Raw genomic sequence first — 26,158 nt, 5'->3', positions numbered from 1 at the left:
GGAAGCTCCGAAGCAGCCTCCGGCTGGCCGCGTTCTAAGAAGGCCTCCTCGTGGCCTGACGCACGCCGAGTCTGACACGCGCTGGTTAACACGTGCGTCTCCCAGGCACACCCAGGACTCCCGGGGTTATAATTTCCTAATAACCATTGGCCTCAACAAACTGGCGCAGCAAAGGGTCCTCATTCATGTGTTGAATAAATTATGTAAGGAATCATCGAACTGGGGTTCTCTTTAGGGGACTGTGGGGCCTAGAGTACTGGACAATGAACGCAAAATGAATTACACGCCCCGCTCTAATTTTATGTAACAGGAATCAATGTTGAGAGAACATTTGATACAGAGCAAAGTGTCTCGAAACCTTCAACACCAGCACTGACTGCAGCCTGAGAGGCGGCTGGGGGAAGTGGGAAGTTCAGACCTCCTTGCTCTGAACACGCTAGAGATTGTTACGATGTGTGTGTATGTGTGCAGTGCGTGTGCATGGGTATGTATATGTGTGCACGTGCCTGTGTGCGTGTCTGTGCACTAATGTGTGCGCAACCTCCCCCTGCTGCCAGGGTCTCTGCTCAGCCCAGCAATCACGTGGAGCCAAGAACAATGCCTTTCTTCCCTGGTGCAGAGGGTGGTTCCAGGTCCCTCGGCGGGGCAGGGAGTCCACTGAGTGAGAGCAGGAGGCAGGACCACACGAGCCTTTTTGGGAAGCAGTAAGAACCAGACAGGCCTTGTGGAAGTGGAGGATTCTTGGAAGTGAGTGGCTGGAGGTGAAGGGGAAATGAATGTTGGGCAGATAACGGTGGGCCTTTCGTGCTAAAATTTCCCTTTTATTCAGCAGTCGGCGAACAATCTTTGAAGGTCTGGAATAAAGCGGGAAGGTGAAAATGTCTGGTGTGGAAAGGAGATGGATCAGCTGCGATTGCCTCTCTGCCTCTCCAGCCAGGCAGAATGGTACCAAGTGGCGATTCCAGGAGGTACTGCGCCCCTGCCCCCACCCCACCCCACGCAGCGAGGATTCGGGTTAGCACCCCCACCCTGAATGGAGAGCCCCTCACCCCCCCACACCACAGGACTGCACACCATCTGCTGCGCTCCCTGGCAGACCACTCGCGCTTACTGCCTCTGGGCGGGCCCACAGTGTCTCCACTGTGCCGCTGCAGCTCGCCCCTCCCACCCTAGCTGGGAAACCCTGATGCTCTCCAAGCCCCGGGGAGAGCCCTGAGCTTACTCACCCGCCTCACTAACCACAACTGGAGACCAGGTCAGCCAAGCTTTCTCCCAAGTCCCTCTGAAACTTCCCCGTGGGCCTAAAGCTGCCCAGAGTCAGAAACGCATGGGATGTGCAGGCTGTGGCCCCGAAGCCGGCTCGTTTCCCCAGTGTCTGTACCTCACCGGTCCAGGAAGATGCTCATGCTCCCTCTCCTCTCCCTGCACTCTCTCAGCACAACTGGACCATAGTCCAGAGCCCTGGAGACTCCACAGAGATCTCCCCCTACTCCTGACATCCCACATCCCTTTTCTCACTTCTGCACAACTGAGTTTCACATGCTCCAAAAGTGTCCTTGCAGATCTTTGAGTTTTTTGCAAAAAAATTTATTCATTCACTTATTCAACTTTTATTGGGAAATTAGTACTTTTTCCAAGCACTATGCTAAATAATGGCGATAAAAAGAGATGTAATCTCTTCCCTCAAGGATGTCCTCTTCTTGGGAGCGAGGGGCTGGAGAGTGATGTAAACAGGCCATTATAACACGCCGTGCAGTGTACCATCGGAACACAAAGGCTAGAAACCTCTGTGGTCAGACGAAGCTTCCAGAAAAGGGTAATTTAAAAAATGGATGATTGGCAACGAGCTGCTTAGAAAATTACATGTCTGAACCAAGTGGGGAGGATCCAATCCATGGAAATGGGCTATGGACAGACCTGTGAGTTCCTCTAGGAGACAATCAAAAAGACTTAAGGGGCTGGACTGGTGGCGCAGCGGTTAAGTGCACATGTTCTGCTTCCTGGGGGCCCGGGTTCACGGTTCGGATCCTGGATGTGGACATGGCACCACATGGTAAGCCATGCTGTGGCAGGCGTCCCCCATACAAAGTGGAGGAAGATGGGCATGGATGTTAGCTCAGGGCCACTCTTCCTCAGCAAAAAGAGGAGGATTGGCAGATGTTAGCTCAGGGCTAATCTTCCTCGAAAAAAAAAAGACTTAAAAATGACCAAGTATGGAATAAAATGAGAAGGAGAAATCAAAGAAAAACGAAGTTAGGACCGTGATACTGGAAAAACAATTGGGTCATCAACAGGTATGGAACTCAGCAAGAATATCAGTTGGAAGGTGAGGAGAAAGGTGAGGTGTTAAGCATATAGAGATCGCATGTTTAGAGAGGGAAGTGGAATATTGTTCGGAACAGTACTGTCAATGCAGGCTGTGTTAATGTGGCTTTATCATGTCAGGGCCAGTAGGGCTCCAAGTGCGGTCCATTGGGAGTGGGCGAGCGAATACCTCCTGACAACAAAACGTCCTTGCTGTCCAGCAGTGGGTGTTGTGAAATAGGAAGAATATGGGACTCATGGCCAGAAGACAAACTCGAGCCTTCTCTTCACCAGCAAGTGTTGTCAGCTAAGCAAAGTAACCAACAATTATGACACTCTGTTTCTACATCTGCACACTGTGAATAATTCAAAACCTAACTCCAGAGTTGCTGTAACAATCAAATGAGATCATTAAAGTGAAAATGTTTTGTAAAATGTAACGCATTCTACAAATGTTAGCAACAATGATTATTTCATTTTTCAGCTTGCTCTCTTTCTAGCCAATAATATTTTACACGTGGTGTTGATTTTTCCCCTTATATTTTGGATGGGCACATTTATCATCATAGCTTTTCTGATTACAAAAGTAACCATGCTCTGTTTACATAATTCAAACATAATGGAAGTAGATAAGAGAAAAAATGAACAACTCCCACGTCCCCGCCCCTCAGAGATAACCAAAGTGATGCATCCTCCTTCTGACATCCTACCTTGTTTACGAGAAACTAGTCTCTCCAAAGCACAATAAAGGAGTGTCATAGAAACCCCCACTGTATTTTTGTTTCCCTCTACCCCTTTAAAGTTTATTCAGTAGGGAGGTTTTCCCCTACCACTGGCTGAAAACTTGGCAGTCTCCTCAATTTTCTTCCTCAGTTTTTAGATAGCAGACTGTTACGCAATTGCAAAATACAGCATTGAATCAGAAAGTAGGTATCCAGTCCAAGGTTTTATTCATCAATTCAGACTTCGTTAAAGGAGAGACTTTTCCTCTCCTGAAGGTAGTGGGGTCTGGTTTTCTTTCTCTTTTCCCCTCTTCCCCACTTGCTCACTTGGCAGAGTCAAGGGGTTGGGGAAGTGAGGTGAGAGGACAGACAGACCTCCTTCCTTGGCTGCTGACTGCTGCTCTCTGGGCCACAAATGCTGAGGGTCATACCCCTCTCCAGGCTGTTTCTGAGGCATCTTGGAGGTCCCCTGCTAGGCCCTCAGCCTGGGTGATGCCTCTCCTTTACTGACTAAAGCCCATTTCAACCCTCAGCTCTCTGAGGACCCACTCCTCACTCCGATTCTCACTGATGGAGTTCACTGGCCCTCCCCAGCACTCCTTTTGGACTTAAAATGGACCTTAGGTCCTGCATGCTGGCTCTGTCTCCCTTGTGGCCCAGGATCTGTGAGAACAGTCATGCCCATGGATAGACGGGAGCACAGTTACTTCTCAAACACAGCCCTCCACTCTCTCTGCCCTGTCACAAGCCCCTTTTGCTTTCTGAGGCATGAATCAGGCACCAATCCCTGGTGTCTCTCAACTCCAAGAAACACAAACCAAGCTCTCTAATTGTCGGTAGGAGCCTATCCTCTCGGGGCTTCAGATACAGGACCTCGCACTTCCCAGCTCCTGGCCCGGGGTAGCAGAACTCTTCAAAGAAATTTCCTCACAAAACCCTCTATCTCCACTTTGTTATATTCAAGAAATCCTCTGGGTCAGAGGATTCAAGGGTCCCAGAGCCAGTTTTCAAGATTTCCTTTAAAGATTCCTCCAGGGTAACCTGTGTCACCCTTCATGTGCTGTCTGGTATCTAACATACCTTGTCAATTTCACTGAAACTTCAATTTTAACATCAGGTTCCATGAATTAATATGTATATAAATATAAATATTTTAACAAAATGTTATATTATGGACACAGTTTTGCAAATTTTTTTCACTTAATGTATCTTGGACATCTTTACATGTCGGTACAAATAGATCCACCTAATTAACATAGATTCTTATAGTCTAGACAAGCAGAAAACCTGTAGATGTGAAGGAATCCCATTGTGGTTTAAGACAATGCTCCTGGAACAGAATGGTCGTGTAACCTGGCTTTCGGCCTTGGCAGAGCCATGGAGACACGGCTTCGGGCTGGGCTGGGCTGGGCCGCAGAGGTTCGGTGGGTGGGGAGTGGTGGACTGCAGGTGGTAGAGAGGGAGATGGGATGCAGCATGACGGCACTCCCTGCAGGGCTGTAATTAGAGTTGCTGCTCCAGAGCTACACCCTGGGCTGTGGGGCGCACCGGGAATTTAAATTATGGGATGGGGACTAAAGGTGCAATCCTCCTACCTTTTCTCAGAGCCTAAATCCATCCCATCATAGTTTAATGGTCCAAATGCCTCTTGGAAAAGCACTTTTATCCTCCAGGATCTTCCAGGCTCCCTTTCTCTCCTCCTCAGTGACTGTGGCTGGGAGAAAGAAGTGGTTACGAAACCTTAGTAACTAGGGTTAGCGTTGAAGCAGGAGGGAAACTGTTATTCCAGGAAATATGGAACATAAGAGACCTGAATGGGGTGAAGTGGGAAAGGAAGCAAGAGCAAAGACTTTAAATCATTCTAACTCTTTCCTCTTTTCTCCACTCCCTCCACCCCACTACTTCAAATAGGGATGGGCAAACGTTTCTATCTTAGCTCCAAAGATACACAGCTTAGGGAAGCAAGAAAACAGGCCATTAATGAACCATCGTAACATCTCTTCCTGCTACATGTTCACGTCCCTGTCGCCATGCAGCTCGTCAGGGTCCTAAGTCAAGATTGTCTGAGGTAACATCCGGTGCAGATGTACACAGATTGGAACTGCAATCTCATGAAATAGGTGGTTTTCATGGAAACGATTTTGGAGATCAGCTCTCAGCACAGGCAGAGCTGTCACCCAGGGAGGATCTGCCAGTGTCAGACTGTTACAAACTAAACAATCTGCAAAGGGGATGCCCGACAGATGCTTAAGCAAAGAACTATTCAAATATCAAAGGATGAAGAAGGGCCCCTGGGAGAGCTGATAAAGCTACGGGGTATTTTCATGAAAACGATTGTTTTTATGGTCAGCCTGTAAAATCAGCCGCGAGGCATCAGCAGCCATGAGGCTGCCGTATTGTGCAGCTGTGCCAGGAAAGTTCACCCCTCCCCAAATAAATAACTCGCGCATTCTTGGTTTATTCTAAGACTAAATTCATATTGCAATATGATATAACCTAAATCTTCTTCATATAAGTTTGAAAAATTTAAATTTTTCACTTTAGTTTCATTTTTTCCAGATAAATCACAAACACTTTAAAAAAATGAATTAGTACGACATTTTGTTCCCCATTGGAAGCGGATCCCATTTAAGTAGCTTTTTATGCTCAGATAATGAGGGCCTCTTACATGGCGTACGTGCGCAATGAATAGCGTATTTTCAAAGTTTAGCAATTGATCATTCCCCAGATTGATGTTACAAATGGAAGGAAGGCTTTTTCAATCATGGATACAATCCAATAAAGTTCTCTTTCCCTGGAGCTTCATGACCTAGATAGGAGGAAACAGAGTCTGAGCTTTCCATGAACACTTTCCATCAACCAGGCGGCAGTTCCACTATTGAACGTCTTTTCTGCATACCAAGCTCTTAGAGAATTATAAAGGAAATACAAACCAGTAAAAAACTCAATTCTTCCTCTCAAGCAGATTGTAATGTAAACATACACATTTATTTATGAACTCCAAATAAAAGAGCCTTTAGAAAATATAAATAGCCTTAAACACAGCTTGTTAGAACTTGTCCTGAACACATCATACTTATTCCCACAGGACTTTTTGTTTTCAGGGAATGGCTGGTGTGTGAAAATAGCACTTGCTTTAGGAGTGGTAACCATTTTAGTCATGGGCGAGATAATAATTTCAAGTAATAAAAAATGAAGCAGCTTTCTAAACAGAACAGTGTGACAGGTTCCCAGTTTTGTCACAATAATCATACACGGCGTTCTGTGGCAGGAACCCAGGGCCTGCAGGGTTTGGGGGAAGCACAGGATGGAGGGGCGTGGGGGAGAGGGGCTTGCCAGCCTGAGTCAGTGTCACTGAGCAATTGAAACACTGGCATCAACCAGTCTGGATATGGACCCTAGATCTGCCACCTATTCATCATCAGCAGATGCAACTCTCTGAGCCTCAGCTTGCTCATTTGTAAAACTTTGTAAAAATAAATTTCGGGGGGGCCAGCCCAGTGGCACAGCAGTTAAGTTTGCGTGCTCTACTTCGGTGGCCCAGGGTTCACCTCTTCAGATCTGAGTACGGACCTACGCACCGCTTGTCAAGCCATGCTGTAGCAGGCGTCCCACATATAAAGTAGAGGAAGATGGGCACGCATGTTAGCTCAGTTCCAGTCTTCCTCAGCAAAAAGAGGAAGATTGGCTGCAGATGTCAGCTCAAGGCTAATCTTCCTCAAAGAAAAAAATAAATAATAATCATAAATTTTTAGTCTAGGTATTGTTGGAGTGATAAAATAAATAAAGCACAGAGTATCTGACTTACAGAAAGTGCATAATAAAAGTAGTTATCTCATTGTCATTATCATTATTATTAATATTATTTTATAATTTGGAGTTAGGGAATAACTGATTTTTTCAAAATGAATTTTTAGCAACACTTTTGTTGACAATAACTCAAATTCTGTTTTTTATCTCCTCTTGTCTCAAGAACTTTGGTTCCCAAATTTTTCATCATGAGTACTTCCCTCTCTATTAAATCATTCCTATTAGCATATAAACAAGTTCCAGAATCTCATTTCTTGAAGAAAAAACAAAAGCCCCACCAGCTTCCTTTGTCCCTGCACCTCCCTCCAGAAAGTGCCCCCATTTCTCTGCTACTCTTTCAAACAAGACCTTGTGAAGGTCCCCTTTGGTATTGCCGACCTTACTCTCACCTCCCATTTTCTCATAAATCTGAAATCCCGTTCCTGTCTCCACAGTCCCACTGAAATCCCCCTTGTCAAGGTCACACACAACTTCCTTGTTTCCACATCCAGTGATCTTTTCTTACTTGGCTCTTCGGTAACACTTCAACTCCTCCTTCCTCCTGAAGCATCTCTTCTCTTGGCTTCCATGACATCGGTTACTTTGATCTTTCTCCTGCCTTTCTGGCTGCTCCTTTCCTGTCACCTTGGCTGGACATCTCTAATGTGAAGATCACTAAATTTTGGAGTACCACAAAGGGCAGCCTCGGCATCTTCTTCATCTCTCCTGGCTACCCAGGCAATCCCATTCAGTCCCATGGGCTTAAACAGCATCCATGACCTTGACACTGAAAGAGAGACAGATGGATGTGTAGACAGAAGGATGGGCATAGTTACCCAGGTCCCACCTTTTCTCTGATTCCCAGACTCCTGTTTCTATCTGTTCACAAGACATTGCCTCTTGGATGCAGAAAAGGCATCTGAAATTTAAAAAGAACTCTAGATACCCCACCCCACCATCACCCCCGAAACATTGCTCTCCTAGGCTGGTTCTCAGTAAACGGCCCCAGCATGCAGCCAGTTGCTCAAGCCACAAGCCTGAAAATCACCCTGCGTCCTCCTTTCCCTCACCCTCACGGTTTATGGACTCCACTCGCAAAGCTCACCCTGAATCTGCCCAGTTCTCACCAGATCCTTGGCAAGCGCTACCTTCTGGGGCCTGGATTCCTGCAGCCTCATAGTTGGGCTCCTTGTTTTCTCCCTTCCCCTCACCATCCCACCCCCATCTATTCTCCATGCAGGAGCCAGATGATCTTTTTAAAAATACGAGTCAGATCGTGCCGCTCCTCTTTTTAAAACCCTTAAGTGACTTTCCACCACATCTGGAATAAAAACCTCATTTGATCTTATGTCACGATCCGCTCACCATGACGGGACGTCACCTGCCCTCCGCCTGCCCACACTTAACTCCCTGGCGCCTGCTACACCCGAGCCACACTGGCCTCCCTTCTGTTCCTGTGTTCTTGCATGGGCCTCTGCACTTTCTATTCCCTCCTTCTGGAATGCTCTTCCTTACGATTTCCATGTGTCTGCATCTTGTCATCAGGGTGCAGCTCCAATGCCAGCTCCTCAGATGGGGCATCCCAGAGCACTCAGTCTAAAGGAGCCCCGACTACTGTCTATCCCATAACCTACATCAAGTATTTCATTGCACACTCATGGTACCATCTGGTACTTTCCCGTTCGTTGTCTCCTCTCACAAGAATGAGGGCCTCACAGGAGAGTCTTGTTCACTCTCCCCAGTGCCCAGCGCAGACAGGCATTCAGCAAGCGTTTGCTGAGTGAAGATGGCGTGGACCCGGCGGCGGTCAAACATCTGAGGGAGGACACGCTCTTCCCACACGATCGGCTGTAGCAATTCAAGCTCGTACTTTCTTTTGGGAAATGGAATGGGGGCATTAGTGGTGATGTTCGCTTTTCATTTTAAGGGAAAACTCACTAAAAAGGCAAAGCGATTTCAGTATCCGATGTCCCCCTCCCTCCTCTCCTCAGAAGTTATGCAATATTTTAAGGCAAAATTAAATAAAATGCATACCCCAGGGTTGTACTTGGGTGATGCTCGCTACACCGTCCCGTCCCCGTTCCGCGCTGCACCCACGAGCCCCGCGAGCGCCCTCGGTGCGCCCGGCGCCCGCGCGCGGAGAAGGCGAAGATGCGGGGCCACCGCAGGGAGCCACGTCCAGGACGAGGAGGGACACGGGGACAGAGGCTGCCGGCCGACAGTGCTCCTGTGACGCTAGAGCAGGCGCAGTGTGACCCCAAGTCCCGGGGGGCGTCGCCCTCGGTGAAGAAGGGGCGGCCCGGAGGGAGGCGGCGCGGCGAGGCCCCCGCGGCGGGGCTGGGGCGGCAGGTGGCGAGGGGCGCCGGGCCCGCCGGGCGGAGCGGGCAGCGCGGCCGGGGCTTCAACAGCAGACACTGATGTCCTCGCTGCTCCGGCGGCCAGAGTCCGACAGCCAGGCGTGGGCAGGGCTGGGTTCCCCCGGGGCCTCTCTCCTCGGTTTGCACGGCCGTCTCCTCCCTGTCACTCCCTATGGTCTTCTCTGTGTGTCTGTGTCCTCATCTCCTCTTCTTAAGGAGACACCCCTCACACTGGACCAGGGCTCCTCCGCCCCGCAGCGACCTCATTTAACTTAGTTACGCCTGTAAAGACTCTGTCTCCAAACACAGTCACGTTGACGCCCTGGAGGTTAGAGCTTAGACATACAAATTTTGGGCGAACACCATTCAGCCCATAACACTCGGAAACAGAGAAGGAAATATTATTATAAAGACCCAGAACATCACACGACAAGGACGCAGCTGAACCTCTGGAAAGTCTCTGTCTCCCTCCCTCTCTCATTCTGCCATCTCTGCTTCTCTCTCTTTTATGTAATGGTATACGTACAGTTAAAGAATAATTATTTAAAGAAATTGTTTAAAGAAACAATTTGTTTCTAGGTAACCCCTTCTTAACTCCTCCTCTTTCCTGAATTTCACGTCAAATACCCACTGTTTCCCTTTGTTTTACCCAGTAAATACACATCCCTAAGCAAGATATTCATTCTCGCCTATTTTATACTTTATAGAAATGAAATTGTATAGTGTATAGAGTAGGACATGCTTTTTGCAATGAACGTTCTGAGATTCAAGTGCATCAATGCAGGATCGTGCCGGTGACACACGTCACCATCATATGACTATGTTACCATCTGTCCATCCTAGTCGTTGCAGCCGTTTGTGCTGCTTTCAGTATTCTGCTGTTAGGAACAAGGCCGCTACGGATTTCTTGTATAAGTCTTCTAGTGCACATGTGCTAGAAATTCTCTAGGATATATTTCTTAGGAGTAGAGTTTCTAGGTCATAGGTTCTGTACATGTTGACTTTACTAGTCACTGCGAAATTATTTTCCAGAGTAGAAATTTCCACTTCCCCACATTCTCTCCAACACTTAGTATTGTTAGACTTTTTAGTTTTTTGGTGGGTGTGAAATAGTATCTCATTGGTGGTTTTAATTTTCCTTGCCTTGATTACCAGATGAGATTGTGCACCTTTTCATACATTTATGGGTCAATTACATTTCCTTTTCTGTGAAGTATTTTTTAATGCCTTTGCCCATTTTTTATTTCCTGTTGGATTGTCATTTTCCTATTGATTTAAGTAATTTATATATTTTGTATTTTTATCCTTTGTCGATGATATATATTGCAAATATCTTCTCCCAGTTTGTGACTTCCTTTTTCACTCTTCTAAGTTGTCTTTAAATGAGCAACCATTTTATTTTTAATGTAGTTGAATTTATCATTATTTTCCTCTGTAGTTTGTGCTTTTTGCAGTTGATTTTAAAAATCTATACTTACTCTAAGTTCACAAGTAAGTTCTCATATTTGTCTTCTAAATTTTTCAGTTTTGCCTTTTGATTTTAAGTTTTTAATTTATCTAGAATAGAGTTTTAATGTGCAAGGGATCAATCTAACTTGATTTTTTTCTGTATGGATAGCCAGTTGGTTCAATAGCACTTATTGAATCGTCCATCCTTTTTCACTGATCTGCAGTGCCTGCCCAGTCATAAATAGAGTTTGCATGTTTGTATTAGTCTGTTCCTGGGTTTTCTGTTCTCTTTATTTGGTCCATCTGACCCTGTGCCAATAGCCACGGTCTTTATTACCATGGCTTATATCATAAGTCTATAGCAAACCAAGACTCCTCTTCAGGAGTCTCTTGCCAATTCTTTGCCCTTTGCTCTTCTTCATGCATTTTAAGATCAGTTCATAAGTTCCCAGGCAGAGAAGGATGGGGCAAACACTTGGGGACGTTGGTTTAAAATGAATTGATCCATATAGGAACAATTGATCTTGAATCTTTCCTTCTATGAACACAATACAGCCTTCCATTTATTTAGCCCTTCTTTAAGATCAATCCACAAAGTTGTAAAATGTTTTCATAAAGAGCTTGCTCATTCTGGAAGATTTCTCTCTTGTTCCTTAACACTTTTGCTGCTACTGTAAATCATATCTAACTACCTTTGCTAGTGTATAAAAATGCAATTGGCATTTGTGTGTTGATTTTGTATTCAGCAACCTATCCAAACTCTTCTATTGATTTTCATAATTTTTCTATAGATTCTTTTGGGTTTTCTATGTAGACAATCATATCATCAATAAATAATGTCCTTTTTCTTCCTTTCTAATATTCATGTGGGGGACATAGATGAAAAATATTTGGAGTTGTAGTCAGAAAGCCTTGAGATTTGTTAGGTTAAAGGGTAAGAGAAAGGGAAGAATCAGAGATATTCCCCACCCGGATGGTGGCGGATGGTGGCCCTACCTGAAGGGCACAAAAGGACAAATACCTTGAATTAAATAACTAGTAAGACACACAGGTTGGTAAATTAAATTTGGTTTAACTTGTATAGAATTATTAATCCGTGTAGAATGGAATCATGTCCTTAGTTTCACCACCACCAGCTTTTTTTTTTTTAAGATTTTATTTTTCCTTTTTCTCCCCAAAGCCCCCTGGTACATAGTTGTATATTTTTAGCTTGTGGGTCCTTCTAGTTGTGGCATGTGGGATGCCGCCTCAGCATGGCCTGATGAGTGGTGCCACGTCAGCACCCAGGATCCGAACCTGCGAAACCCAGGGCCACCGCAGCGGAGCTCGTGAACTTAACCACTCGGCCACAGGGCAGCCCCAGCACCACCAGCTTTTATAAATGATATTGATGGTGTCATCACTCTATAGTATATGATTACAAGGTACAATATCTATAAAATGTAACCAGGTAGATTCATTTTCCCTGGAGTTTTGGAAAGTAAATGTTATCACCACATTACCCATGGGTCTCCTTTTGAAACCTTGCTAAATCACTTCAGTCAGCTTAAAAATTGTGAATTACGGTGTTGTAATGTATTCACTATTGAGGTTACACATATTTGGAGGTGTTTAATTTTCGATCATCAAAAACCCTTCCGTCCCAAGAAAAGCTGAAAGATCAATTGGGGCCAAGAGGAGGGGATCAATCTTAGGTCAGTGAAGATGTGCTGTTGGGAAAGGGGACCGCCACTGGGAGGACTCTGGGACATGGAAGGAAGAGATCTTAGCAGATGTTTGGAAGTGTTCCTCAGAGCAGGCCATGATTCGTTGAGTTAATTGGGGAAATGCAGAAGAGGAACATGGTCTTTTCCCCTAAAAATTAAAGATGTAGAGATCTGGATTAGAAAATTTGAGGTCTATATGCACTTAAATATCCTTAGACCCAATCAAAGGAACATAAAATAAATCAAAGTCGAAAATCTAATGTTTTAACAAGAAAACTTGACAGGACCAAAACTTATGAAAACTATCTGGTAAGAAAACATGTTTGTTTTTGGGTTTTTTCCCAAAGTGTCTACATTTACAAAGGAAGGCTCTTTTACAGTTGCAAAAAGAAAACTGCTGAAGAGCTTCCTCTTAAACTTAGACACAAATATTCAACCAGGATTCATAATCAGTGATTGAAAAATTAAAGTAGGAAATGAACTGTTTTCTCCTGGGAGAGGGCCTTCTGAATTGGTACCTAGGCTGGTAATGGCTTTGGGATGTGACAATTTCACGGTGTGCTCTTCCACGCCTTCAAGTAAGATTGCAGAGTTTACATTTGCATTGTCTGAGAAGCCTAGTCAAAAGGCTTTGGTTTTCTACTAATATAATTCAGTAATGAATTAGCAAAGATATATTTCTGAATTACCTGAGACGTTGTACAAGATGATTATTAAGTTCTCTTAAGAGTCTATGGCTCTAAGATTATGAGCTTTTTGTGACGAATTGGTGTAACTTACAAATGTGATTACTAATAAAGGGCTCAGGTTAATGCTATATCCTCTCTCACTTTCAGGTGCCACTGGATTATAGCCAGAAGACCCAAGAAATATAAAGAAGACGGCCACTCACTCAGCCAAGTCTTATTACCTGCTCTTACCAGCCTCTTTTAAATACAGTCGGAATGAGCAATCTGTGGGGATGATGAGAGCTGGAGTACAATTTTCATCAACTGGGAGGGCAGGGTTAGAAGAGGACAGGCAATGGGAGGGAGAAGGTGGAGGAGGGAGCTTTCCACATAGGGAGCTTTAACGTCACAAATTACTCCTGGTTTCAAAATCAAACAAAGAATTCCTTAAGCAAACTCAACAGAATACAGCGGTCAAACAGAAGCTGTGCTTGATGTTGCTTTGCCTGAATAAGTGAACTTAAATGTATCCAATCTATAAGGAGTGTCTTGAAAAAAATCACAGGTCAGCACAGGCTGCATTTGCAGTTAACATGTTTTTCTCTCTCTCTTTACTATTAGGCCTGTACTTTTCTAAACACAGTGTCATTTACATCTATCTGATTGTATCAAAGAGATAAAATTGTCCTGAAGAAATTAGCAAGACTATATAAAAATTAAGGATTAAAAAGTTAGATTTATAATTTTATGACCTGGGTAATTTTGCCTCACATCACTTACTTCTTAAAAACAATTTTTTATACTGCACCACAGAGCAAACTTGAGTATAAATACATTTTTATTTAAAAAATCATAATATATTGGCTCTTAAAAGAAAATATAAATTTAAGATTCTCCTTAAGGTAATATTTCCATTCCCCGGTCTTAATTTTTTTCTATCTCTAAACTAGTTCAAGACCTTTGGCATCAGGAATAAGAATATTGAATAACATATGCTTTAAAAAGAGCAAAATAAAGGTTTCCTTTTGCTTGTAAAGGAGGGTTTGGTATAAAATGGTTTGACCCGTTAGAAAAGCATTATAGGAAATTAAATGTAGGGAAACTGAGGAAAAACTAAAAGTGAAGACCAGCCGCCCGGAGCAGCCCGTTCTGGACTCAGATGCCTGGGTTTGACGCTGCCTTCGCCGCTCAGCACCCGCGACCTCGGACGAGCTAGTTACCTTCTCCGGGACTCAGTCGGCTCATCCGTAAAGTGGAAATAATAATAAAGGCCCAGCTCGTGGGTCGTGAGGAAGATTCGATGAATCAGTAAGGCAGCTGGAGCCTTGTCTGCCGAAGGTCAACCCCCCACGCCCGTCGTCCCCGAGCGTTAGGCGCTGTTCTGGGTGCTGTCCGCGCAGCAGCGGACGGACAGACACGGGGCCCTGCTCCTCGGGCGGACGTTCACTCCGGCACTGACACTCTGATGCGTTTTGAAGGCAGAGAGCTCAGTAAATGTTAGCCATTATTATTACTACTAGGAAAAGGATTATGAAATGCATGAAAGTCATGTAAAGAGATTTGTACTGACTGAGTTCATGGTGCTGTTCCCACGGTGCCCTGGCCGCTCGGGCCGGCGAAGGTGCGCGCACCCCGCTCTCCCGGCCCCGCGCCCCCCGCCCCGGGCCCCTGCCCTGCCGGTCCCCACCCCGCCCCGGGCCCCTCCCCCGCCGGTCCCCACCAACCCCCGCCCCGGGCTCCTCCCCCGCCGGTCCCCCCCCAACCCCCGCCCCGGGCCCCTCTCCCGCCGGTCCCCCCCCCCCCGCCCCGCCCCGGGCCCCTCCCACGCCGGTCCCCACCAACCCCCGCCCCGGGCCCCTCCCCCGCCGGTCCCCCCCCAACCCCCGCCCCGGGCCCCTCTCCCGCCGGTCCCCCCCCCCGCCCCGCCCCGGGCCCCTCCCACGCCGGTCCCCACCAACCCCCGCCCCGGGCCCCTCCCCCGCCGGTCAACCCCCCCCCAGCCCCGGGCCCCTCCCCCGCCGGTCCCCCCCAACCCCCGCCCCGGGCCCCTCCCCCGCCGGTCCCCCCCCCCGCCCCCGCCCCCGCCCCGGGCGCCGCCCCCGCGCCCGCCGGGTCCCCGGGCTCTTCCCTCCGTTACCGCAGCTTAGAATCCAGGCTCTTCACTGTGTTTTTGTGTTTGGTTGTTTTTCTGCTGCTTCCTGGATTTCTGTCAGCAATCCAGGTTTACAAATGGCTTGGCTGCGGTTTGTATTTGCCGTCTTCCTTTGAAACTGTGATTCACAGTGTACACCCTTTAACCAGAATCCTCTCAGCCCGCGAGGCTGCAAAGCTTGTTGTAAAAACAAACGGCGGAGCAGGCCGTCTGCCCCGGGCTTGCGCAGCGCGCTCACAAGGTCGAGTGTAATGGACGGAGCACATTCAAGATCTCCATTTTTTAAATTAGCCAAGGTGTTTTTAGATGCTGATCAGATGGGGACGTCACTTCGCCCCTCCAGGGGGCCCGGGACAAATCCTGTCAGCTGAGAAACAAATGTCAATTTAAAGAAGGGGAGGGGAACGTGTGGACCGGCTCCAAAGCTGCCTCGGAATCTGCGCAGAGTGCGTTTGAATCAGGCTTTTCAGTTCCACAAGCAGAGTGATGAGCTCAGTAAGCTTCTACATCCTTGGTTCATAAACTTTCAACTCAGGACGGAATTGAGGACATCTCTTCTGGTCCCAATCGCTGACGTGTGCTAAGGGACAGTGAGAGCATGTAACACTCACCGCCCCCCCCCATCCTGTCTTGGGGGTTACGTAAGATAAGGCATGGAAACACCTGGAGCCACACCTGGGGCAGATTAAATGCTCAACAGGTGTTGGCTGTCACTCTTACTACTTCGTGCCGGATCTGTGCTAAGTGCACTCGCCTGAGGGGGAACTAGGTTACAAGAGCAAAGCACTGTGTCCCCCCAGCCTGTCCTCCCCGCAGAGCTGTGAGGAGCGGCCTAGCCTCTGGTAGATTATTCCCCTGTGCCTCAGAGAGCCCCAGGGGTGTCACCAGTATGTCTGAGGACTGAACCCTCTTGGCTGCTACAAAGGAGACGTCATTTTCCTCTGTCTGCCCCTGAAGCCATCTCCATGACTCCTAACTCTCCAAACACCCAGACAGGCGCCACACAACCTCCTGCTCCTCCCCGGGCCCCAGGCCTCCAGCACTCCTGGGACCACCAGCGTGTTCACCCTGCCCCCCCATCTGGGGGTCCTACGGGGACCAGCGTGCAGCAGGCCTCTCAGCTGCGCCACCTGCTCCACTCAGGGCTCCAGCCCAGGTCCCGGGTAAGCGGGGCTGCGCATCACCAGCTCACATCCCACCCTGTCTGGGGCCCTTTCTCTCACCCACTGTCTTCCCGCCGATGAGTTATTTGCCTGGGGTTCCTCAGTCACTCATGCAAATAGGCCCCAGTGGATCTGCCCAACCTGTCGCCCCAAAGCCAGGATCAGTTCAGTCTTTCAAACTGGCATTACATCTCCATATTCTGGGAAGGCAGCAAACACACACGGTGGTGAAGAGCAAGGTGGACATGGTCCCAGGTCCAGCTCGGCCACTTACAGTTGTGTAAACATGGGCAGCTGTTATGCCTTTCTGCGCCTCAGTCCCCCTCTCTCCAGTGGGGGTCATTGTGCCCCCCTCACAGGGCTGCAGTAGGTCCTGACTGCACTGCCCCAGGTAGAGGGCTTTGCCCAGTGCCGGGAGCACAGTTAGCTCCCAGTGCTGCTGCTTGAAGCGGTTCCCACCTCCACACCCGGGTCCTGCGACCAACAGGACGACGCCCAGCAGACATCCCCCAACACCACCCTCAGCAAAACCGGTCCTCCTTCCTCACCTGCATCCAACACCGCAAGATCCTGCCACTTTTAGCCCTGAAACAGCTCCAGAGTCTATCTATCCCTCCTTTCCACTATCATCGTCTTCCTGCAGACCTCAGCAGGGTGCCCGGAGCACTGCAACAGCATCCTCACTAAACACGAATTCCTGTCTCGACCCTTTTTCTTCCTAAACATTCTCCTCAGTGCAGAGTTGTAAAGACAGTCTACCAGTTTGCCCTTGCCTGCAGGGACAGGTGAAGCTCAGCATCTTCAGAAGACACAAAAGGCGCTTCGCAATCCCCAAACCTCTTGGCCTCCAGGTACTGCCCCAGGCTTTGGGCTCTCCTGCAGACAGCCTGCGCTGGCTCACCAGCCCCTCTGGCTGTGCAGAGTTTATACATGGCCCCTTACTCAGCTTCTGGGGCCTGACCCTTGGTGGCCCCTCTTGGAAATGAGGTAGTGGCCCACCTCTGGGTCTCGGCACCAACGTTCTGGGTAGTCACTGCTCTCCTCCACTGCTCAGCCCTGAGGAGTGTGGCTTAGGGGGTGGACCAGCAGAGAGAGAGGGAGTACCATGCTCTGGCCACCCCAAACTCCTCACCCATCTGCTCAATAATCCAGGTTCTTTGCTGACTCATGACCCTTTGCACCGGCTGTGCCATCTTTCTGGAATGGCCTTCTCTCCTGTTTCATCTCGGCAGACTCCTATTCATCCTACAGGAAGTGATACCAGCTGCTCAGCGAAGCCGCTCCAGATCTGGCTTACAGCTCACATCCCCATACTTTGGTGTTCATACAGCTTCTCTTCTAGCTAACTTTCAGTTCCTCAGAATTGATTATGTCTTGTGCATCATTTGACATCCAACTCTCGGCAAACGACATAGCAAGGTCTTGATAAATATTTAATGAATAGACAGAATAAAAGCTGGAGGGGTTTTTTTTTCCTTTTCCTTATGGATAAGTCGCAGTTCCGAGACCTAGTATTCCGGGAAAGTAGAACATAGTTCTTTTCCAAAGGGCAAATTCCCAGGGATTTGAGACAATTTCCCAGATAAATCTCACACTGGTAACCTGAACTATCCGAAAGTTTCCTTAGTTCTCTCTTTGGCTTTGTGTGTGGGGACCAAGTCCTTGAACACCTGTCAGGAAGGGCCAGCTACATCAGGGCCCTGGAAGGCCATTGGATGACAGGAATCTCGACCCCTGGGCCGACTCAATAGAATGCAAATGTTCGTGATATTTTAGAGCTTTAGCAACGTAAACTGAGGCCTTGAAAACAAATCTCGGGGGAAATGCAGAGTAACTTCGGGCTGTTCTTCAACAGAGCACGGTAAGACAGTGCCGGGCAGGCCGGTTAAACCTCGTGGCAAATGAACACTGGAACAGGTCACACTTTCACATTGAGCGCACTTGATGTTTACTATGACACAAGCATTGGGATGAGTGCTTTGTATGCGTTAACTCAACCCGCTCAACGACCGTGACAGGTGACAGAAGTTCCATTATCAACCCCACCTACAGATGAGCAAACTGAGCAACTGGCACAGGATTCGATCCTAGTGTGATCCCATTGCCCCAGCTCTTATCCTTATATCAAAAAAAGTGGAAAGCCTTTTGAGAACTACACTTACAATCAGCCTTAATATTGTCTACCACAGCATTGCGTTTTTTAAAGGAAAATCCCCAATAGTGTGAGATCTTCAACCCTCGAGTCTGTGGAGCCCACAAACTGACAAGGCTGGTACCCACCCCCACCCCCGCCCCCCCCACACACACAGGGAGGCGGGGAGTGCAGGCACAAGGTGGCCTAGGACTGAGGGTGTCCTGCCATACCGGGAACAACACAGCCCTGTTTGTCAGCAAGGCAGAGTGGAAGAAGGAAAGCCCAGGTGGCATTTCTGGATTTGTCTGGGGACCACTCTGAGCGGACCACTTCCTGCTTCATGACGGAGGCTGGGGGCAGACAGGACGCCAGAGTGCCCACTGTCCAAATCTTATGAAGTGCACTTCCTGATTCGCTCTCTATTCAGTTCCCCTGGGGGAGCCTTTCTACCTGCTTCTTCAGTTCACACCTACTGACCTTCACAAAAAACAAGAACACATAACCTAAAAAAGAGATCCAGTCTCGCAGACCCAGGTTTGGGCTTTCCCCACCGTCTCCCCGTCCGTTGCGGAAGGAGTCCTCCCAAGAAGAGAACCGGGCTGCAGAGTCTCACTGGAGAGAATGAAGACATTGAACGTGAGCGGCCTCTGCAGTCAGACAGGGGCTAAAGATGCTACCGGGCACAGAAACTGAAATAATAGCAATATCGACATCCAGATCTTCCGGTTTATTGTCAATGACATGCGTTTATCTCTACCTCAATAGTGTGTGTTTAAGGTTCTAGAAAGTCCAATTTTCCCGTTGGATAAAAAACAAATAGGACATAAATGCATGAAAGAGTTCAGAAGCAGACTGCTTATCATATTTTCAAAATAAAAAGTACTTCACTTGACTTGGTTTGGAGGACAAATTTGACTCTTGGAGCCGCGTCTAAACCAGCTCCCTTCTCCCGGGTGTGGCAGGCCCTGCCTTCTGTACTCACATGTCCTGAGAGGCCTCAGCATGCTCCCTGAAATCCAAGCCACGCGGTGTCAACACACCCCTCCTGGGTAAATATTTGCTCCAGAGAAAACATCTCAAATGCCTGTACAACCCATTTCTAGCAGGCGGCAAGATGAAAAGGAGAACTAATGTGTGTATTGAAAGATTTCTTGTAAGAGCCCCATGGCTCGCTGTGCGGCCTTCATCACAACACACTTAATGGCTCCGCTCTCTCTCCCTCCAGGCCGCCTCCCGCCCGCTCGTAATGAAAAGCATTCAAGGTCTTTAGCTCTGTTGGCAAGGAGAATTAAGTTGCTATTTGCCACCTGGTGTTGTCTTACTTAACATGTTTCCAAATTGCTCTTAAATCTCCCTGTGGAAATTGTGAGTATAAATACTAGAAAGAAGGAGAGGAAATAAGAAGAGAGAAAAAAGAAAAGCAGGCAAATTTGCACACTTCATGTTAGCTTTCTTTTTCCTAGGCTCCAGTCTGTTTTTCGCTCTCTCACCCTTCGTCTTCTGTTTGTCTCATTCATCTTCTCTGCACATTCATCTTTTTTGCCTCCTTTTCATTCTCCAGAATTTTAGTCAAAGGGAAAATATGTGTCAGATGTCTAAGATATTTAGAATTCAGATTTTGCTCAAAATGGAATGGTCTGAATGTTTTGAATTGAATTTGGTCCCAGAAGCTCTGACATCCTGCCCATTCTAACTCTATTTTTAAGTTTTCAGGGTTCCTTTTCATTCACTTATTCAGCAAACATTTGTTGGGAATCTAAAAATGGCTTGCCTTGCTCTGTGCCTGCTTCCTTTTCCACTTTTTTCTGACTATTTTCTTTTTTAGCTCAATTATCAACTAATAGTAAGTAACTAATAGTAAGTAGAGTAAAATAATAAAATTAAAGAACTCCATCAACTGAACAAAAGCCCGTTCTTTGCAACCGTAAGACACTCTTCCCTCTGCAGCATTCAGTAATAAAATGAGGAATTATAAGTAGGAAAAAGTTCTGTAAGAAAAATTATAAGTGCATTTCTACTGAAATGAGTTCTTTTTAAGCGATAGGACTGAGTGATCCTCAACAACCATTTAACGTGAGGTTTTCGTTCTAAATGGGGCTTCTCTTCACTCTCAGAGACCCTTTGGAAGCTGCATTTCATTCATTATAATGGCGACTTCCTGAACCGTAAATAAGAAAAAAGGAAAAAATCTGTTGACAAACCAATAACCATTGTGGAGTCTTTTAGGGCCCCGTAGAGAATTTATAATCAACCCACAGTTGAACACAAAGCATAACCAGCTGCCACACCTCACCCACAGATTGCCTGGCCATGGGCGTGGCCCAGCCTTGGTCCGACTGCATGCAGGTAGACCGTCGTTTCCAAACGAAGAGCTAGAGAGACTTGGGGTGGAAGGAGCCCCTCTGACGTGTGTGAGCTCATCCTGTTAAAGAGATGTCTAAGATATTTAGAATTCAGAGTTTATTCATCTCAGAGGGGAAGGTCTGAGTTAGTCGGGAATTGCAGGCACACAGACCAAGCGTCTTTTCTGTACTTCTTTCTAGAGGGCAAATCGGTGTCCCTCCAACCAAAGATGAGTGGGAGCGGAGTCCTGAGTCTTGTCGCTGTGAAACACCAGAGGAAAGGCTTGGGCTTGAGAAACTAATAGCTGCTCGGGGGCATCTGAGGATTATGGCAAGGAGCAGGGAAATGTTAAAGAGGTAATTAACGTCTGTATTCTAAATAGCAGCAAGTACAGGTTAGAACACATGGGTTCAGAAACCATAAAAATAGCCTGGGATAGTCTGTAGGTGGAAGAAAGAGCTTAATACCTGTGAGTGACAGGATCCTGTAGTACATAGTTCATTAGCATTTTTTTCTCTTAGCACTTTTTTTGTTTTTTGAGGAAAATTAGCCCTGAGCTAACATCTGCCGCCAATTCTCCTCTTTTTGGTGAGGAAGACTGGCACTGAGCTAACATCCATGCCCATCTTCCTCTACTTTATATGTGGGACGCCTACCACAGCATGGCTTGCCACGCGGTGCCGTGTCTGCAACCGGGATCCGAACCAGCGAACCCCGGGCCGCCGAAGCAGAACGTGTACACTTAACTGCTGTGCCACTGGGCAGGCCCTTAGCACTTGTTTTGACTGCGTGGTTTGGGCATTAATAAGAAGGAGTCTCATGTATTGTTACCTAAATGAATAATTTCTTTGGAAAAAAAGTACTTGTAAATGTAATGAGTGGCATATATTTGCATCTCTGTTGTCTACATCAGGAAGTAAATCTAATCTGTCAGGAACCATCAATAAAGCAGTGGCAGGTACCTGTTCAAAGGTCATATGGTATATTTAATATCTTGTAGGAATCTTGTGCTATGTGAAGTCCTTCACTGTGAAAATCTCATCTTCCATAAATGTGCTTGGTAAAATTTACAGAACAGGGATATATTCATATATGAGTCCATTCAAAACGTGTCAGAAAAAGTCTCATGCGGTTAAAGCCACAGTGATGGAAAACCTGGTAAAAGCAGTTGCTTTCAAAAGGTTAAATTCTGAACGGCAAAGCAGTTGCTGATTTTGTAGATCTTGAAAAAAACTAAATGTTCTCTTCTTCAGAAGCGCCTAGAATTTTGAAGAGCTGGGAACAGAGGAAGGGCAGAGCGCTGGGAGCAGAGCTCCAATCCAGGCCTAGTCTTGCTTTTCTGCTTAATAAAAGGACTCCACATGGGGATTCTGTGTTTGCAGTAAGATATATTGACATAAAGAAATCTTCATTACGGTTCAAGACTGTTATCCAGGTGCCTTTAATCCTCATTTCCAGTTAAATGTTTCAAGTTGGTTATTTTTCTGTATAAACGTCTTGTCCCAAATGCTTTCCCTCACCATATTTTTTTTTTAAAGATTTTATTTTTTCCTTTTTCTCCCCAATGTCCCCCGGTACATAGTTGTATATTCTTCGTTGTGGGTCCTTCTAGTTGTGGCATGTGAGACGCTGCCTCAGCGTGGTTTGATGAGCAGTGCCGTGTCTGCACCCAGGATTCGAACCAACGAAACACTGGGCCGCCTGCAGCGGAGCGCACGGACTTAACCACTCGGCCACGGGGCCAGCCCCACCCTCACCATATTTTTAATTTACAGACAATAAAATTTATAAAGACAATTAATGATAAGACATGGATTGAGAAATTTGAAAACTAGGAGATTTTTGTCTAGAAAATTCCCTAGGATTATAGTAGATAAGGTACAATTAAGATAAAGCAGGTTCCCAAACCATATATTGCCACCTATGAGGATTCGACCCATTTTTTAACCTGCTAAAACACTTGACAATGTACAGACACTGTTTTATTTCTACCTTTGGTTATTCCACAGGCTGTGAAATTTGGTTTGCAATGTGATCATGGTAGAAAAAGGCAGATGTTAGTTTGGTATTTGATAGAAAAAAATTTCAACAGTAATTAGCAGGCAGTAGTTCTTTACCAAGTAATAATGAACATTTTTATAAAGTTTGAAAAATTGAAACTGACAATGTTGAAAAATTACCGTAATTCAGGAAAGAGTAAAAGAAGGAGTATGGTGTTAATCACCCCTGATGCCACTGTCCCTCTTTGTAGTTTGCACAGAGCCTTCTCAAGGAGGCGATGCTATTTCTCGAAGCGTGAACAGGCTGAAAGCAAGACAGGAAGACAGTCTCGCAGCTGGGGCAGCGTCGGCAGAGGCACAGCATCAGGAAAGACGCTGGCTTTCAGGAGAGGGGTTCCAGGCACAGGGGCACGAGATCTCTGCATCTCGGCCAGGGCACTGGTCTCCCGGGCCTACAGCAGCCTTGGGAGAGGAAGGAACGACATTCTATCATGAGAGAAGAAACGGAGCTTCAGAGGCTGGGTGTGACTGGGCCCAGGTGAAAAGTGCTCAGGCAACGAAGCGGACTGGAGCATGGCACGAGTGTGGGCCCCTCCAACACCCGGCCTCACACGGTGGGTTGTGGGTGACCGTCTTTTCTGTGATGTGGTTTGTTTTGCCTTAAGCAAAAATAATGATAAAAGAATATGAGGAGTATAAAGAAAAACTGAAAAGGAAAAAGGTTTCCTGCGGTTTTTCCTGGCCCAAACCTCTAAAAACCATCACAGGTTCTATGGCAGCTGGACCGCATGCATCACTTTAGACTCTCTTGGGAAAATGGAATGTGGGCTCAGTTTGCTTAGGTTCAGAAAACGAGTGATGTTTAATCTGGATTTTCTAAATGTCCTGATTGTGTTCAAGGAACGTGCTGAGATGAAATGTGAATATCAGAAAGTTGACAAACTCAGTGACATGTGACAGTTTAATAACTGTAGAATTACCGCTCTCACTCAGGATAAGGGGTGGCTGCACAGCCACGTATCTACACCTGCACACCTCTTATTCTGTGTTTGAGTATTTTTTTTTTAAAGATTTTGTTTTTTTCCTTTTTCTCCCCAAAGCCCCCTGGTACATAGTTGTATATTCTTCGTTGTGGGTCCTTCTAGTTGTGGCATGTGGGACACTACCTCAGCTTGGTTTGATGAGCAGTGCCATGTCTGTGCCCAGGATTCGAACCAACGAAACACTGGGCCGCCTGCAGCGGAGCGCATGAACTTAACCACTCGGCCACGGGGCCAGCCCCCAGTTTCTAAGTATTGAAAAAGTAAGAGCATGAAGCACAACAACGTATAACGCACGCAGTGCAGGAAACAGAGACACAAGCCACACTGCGCTTGCTGTCAGGAAGGGAAAGAGCACTCCTCTTGTTAAGCACAGAAAGGAAAGCGGCCGAATAGCACTGATGGGGAGTGGTGAGCGCTGGACCAATCACTGTGGAAGTTGAAAGCCTGAGAACCAAGTGCCAGGCGGGGGCCTGGGGGCTGTGGTCCTGGGGGCCCCGCGTGGATGGATAACACCACACAGCTTCCAGCTCCGCTCTCCATCACAGTGTCACGTAAACCCCAGGGAATGTAGCAGATGGCACAATTTAGGTGACATTCTATGGTCAATGACGTTTAAAACTACCATTTTCAAATCTGACCAACTGTAACAAGTTGAACTTTTGGAGAAAACATGAAGAGTATTTTTCTTGGATTTCAAGTCAAAGCACATGCGTTGATAATGTTAATGACATGTGGATGACAGGGAAGCCAGAGGCAGAGTGGGGCAGTGGAAAGAGCATTACTGGGGAGACGGGAATCCTGCCCAGGCCATCAGGAAAGGGCAGGCACCCCAGAGGTGTCCGGTCTATGGACTCCAGGAGGAGCGCTATGAGGTGGTTTAGGAGAAGTTGACAACGGAAACAGATGCGCGGAATTTGGGATGAAACATCAGAGGAAAGGATCGACAAGGAGCACTAGCCTCCTGGGTCCTCTAAGATGAAAAGGAATTATTTAAGCTAACTGATGCCATACTGATGAAGTCATATTTCCAGGATAGATCACCAGCAATTTTTCAACAGGGGTAAAGGGCCATTCTTCACATATTTCCAGAATTCAACCACTTCCCACCACTTCTGCTGCCTCTCACCTGGATGCATCTCACCTGCGTGCATTCTTGCCTCCTTCACACTAAGGTGATATAAATCATGCAAGAAGGCACGCCAGCCTCCAGTGCCTGCTGGCTGACGATCACCTCTGCTTTACGCTATTGCCAGCAGAGGAGCCGGAGGGATCCTCTTACGACGTCTGTCTGTCTGTCTGTGCCATTCCTCTCACCAGAAGCCTCCCATCGCTGCCCAACAGAGTCTTGGCGGCAGTCCCAAGGCCTAGATCACATCTCTTACTACTCCCTTCCTCATTCTGTTCCCTCACTCATTCTCAGACCTGACTCATTCCCCAGGACCTTTGCACTTACCATTCCCACTTCCAGGATCGTTGCTTTGCAGGATACTAGAACTGCCCCCTACTTCCTTCAAGTCTTTACAAAAATGCCACCTTCTCAGAGAGCCCTTGCACGCCATCCCGGGCTAATGTTGAAAGCTCTGCAGTCAGATCCTCACCCTGCTCCCCTGCTTTGTTCTCCTCCCTGGTTCTTGTTTGTAAAGCTGTATGCTTTGCTGCATTACCCCAGTGCCACAGTGCTTGGCACATTGTGGGTGCTCCACACATATTTGTTGAATGAATAAATGATTGAATGAGTGCACGAATAATGGTGAGTAAAGGAAAAATGTTCCTAAAACCTACACAGTCATGCTGCCGAGATTAGAAGAGGGAGAGGATGACAGGAGTAAAACTGAGCCAAAGGAACGTACATATTTATAAGTGGAACAGACTGAACAAAGGAATCACATCAACAAAGATGAGGGTAATGCTTACTTAGAAAAACCAGGCATTTTCCAAAAGCAAATAATGTTTCCTAAAGGAATTATAATATGGTAAAGTAGAATAATAAAAATACATTTGTTTTGCTAAAAGTCCATATTAAAAAGGCTAAAATAATGTAAAACAAATTCGGGGGGAAACTGAGTCTTCTGAGCACAGACAGGCGCAGATAAGCAGCAATGGTCCTACTTGGCCAGTCCCTGGAGGACAGGACAGGCTCGCTGGGAAGGCCAGGCCGGGCCAGTGTTTATATAGACAGCCTCGGGCAAAATTGGGAAATCATAATAAGAGCCTTTAAATAGCAATTTATAGTCTAAAGAGAACTTCTTTGTATGCAGTATTTCTTTTGATCCTCAAAGAAACTCTGCAAAGTCTGGAGGTTCGAAAAACTGACTTTTAGAGCAAAGG

At 46.8% G+C, this 26,158-nt stretch overlaps 1 protein-coding gene across 1 annotated transcript; it reads right to left on the bottom strand.

Annotated features, from left to right (window-relative positions):
• Nucleotides 1-5,988: 5,988 nt before the first annotated feature.
• Nucleotides 5,989-25,389, bottom strand: LOC138921356 (uncharacterized). Its single transcript, XM_070254853.1, has 3 exons — nt 25,284-25,389; nt 8,850-9,369; nt 5,989-8,688 (listed from the first exon to the last, which is right to left on the bottom strand). The coding sequence occupies exons 1-3, from the start codon at nt 25,387-25,389 to the stop codon at nt 8,511-8,513; spliced, it is 804 nt and encodes a 267-aa protein (XP_070110954.1). The 3' UTR covers nt 5,989-8,510.
• Nucleotides 25,390-26,158: the final 769 nt, after the last annotated feature.

The sequence above is a fragment of the Equus caballus genome, chromosome 29 (assembly GCF_041296265.1).
Source record: "Equus caballus isolate H_3958 breed thoroughbred chromosome 29, TB-T2T, whole genome shotgun sequence".
In the NCBI taxonomy this organism is placed as follows: domain Eukaryota; kingdom Metazoa; phylum Chordata; class Mammalia; order Perissodactyla; family Equidae; genus Equus; species Equus caballus.
The sequence above is the reverse complement of the archived record's forward strand: the minus strand, read 5'-3'. Positions and strand labels throughout refer to the sequence as shown.

Coding starts and splice junctions, on each gene's coding strand:
- LOC138921356 (XM_070254853.1), bottom strand. CDS start 25,389: ATGGCGTGCAAGGGCTCTCTGAGAAGGTGGCATTTTTGTAAAGACTTG. Junction 9,370..25,283: donor CGATCCTGGAAGTGGGAATG/GTAAGTGCAAAG, acceptor AGAGGAGATGAG/GACACAGACACACAGAGAAG. Junction 8,689..8,849: donor CACCCAAGTACAACCCTGGG/GTATGCATTTTA, acceptor ATTTCCCAAAAG/AAAGTACGAGCTTGAATTGC.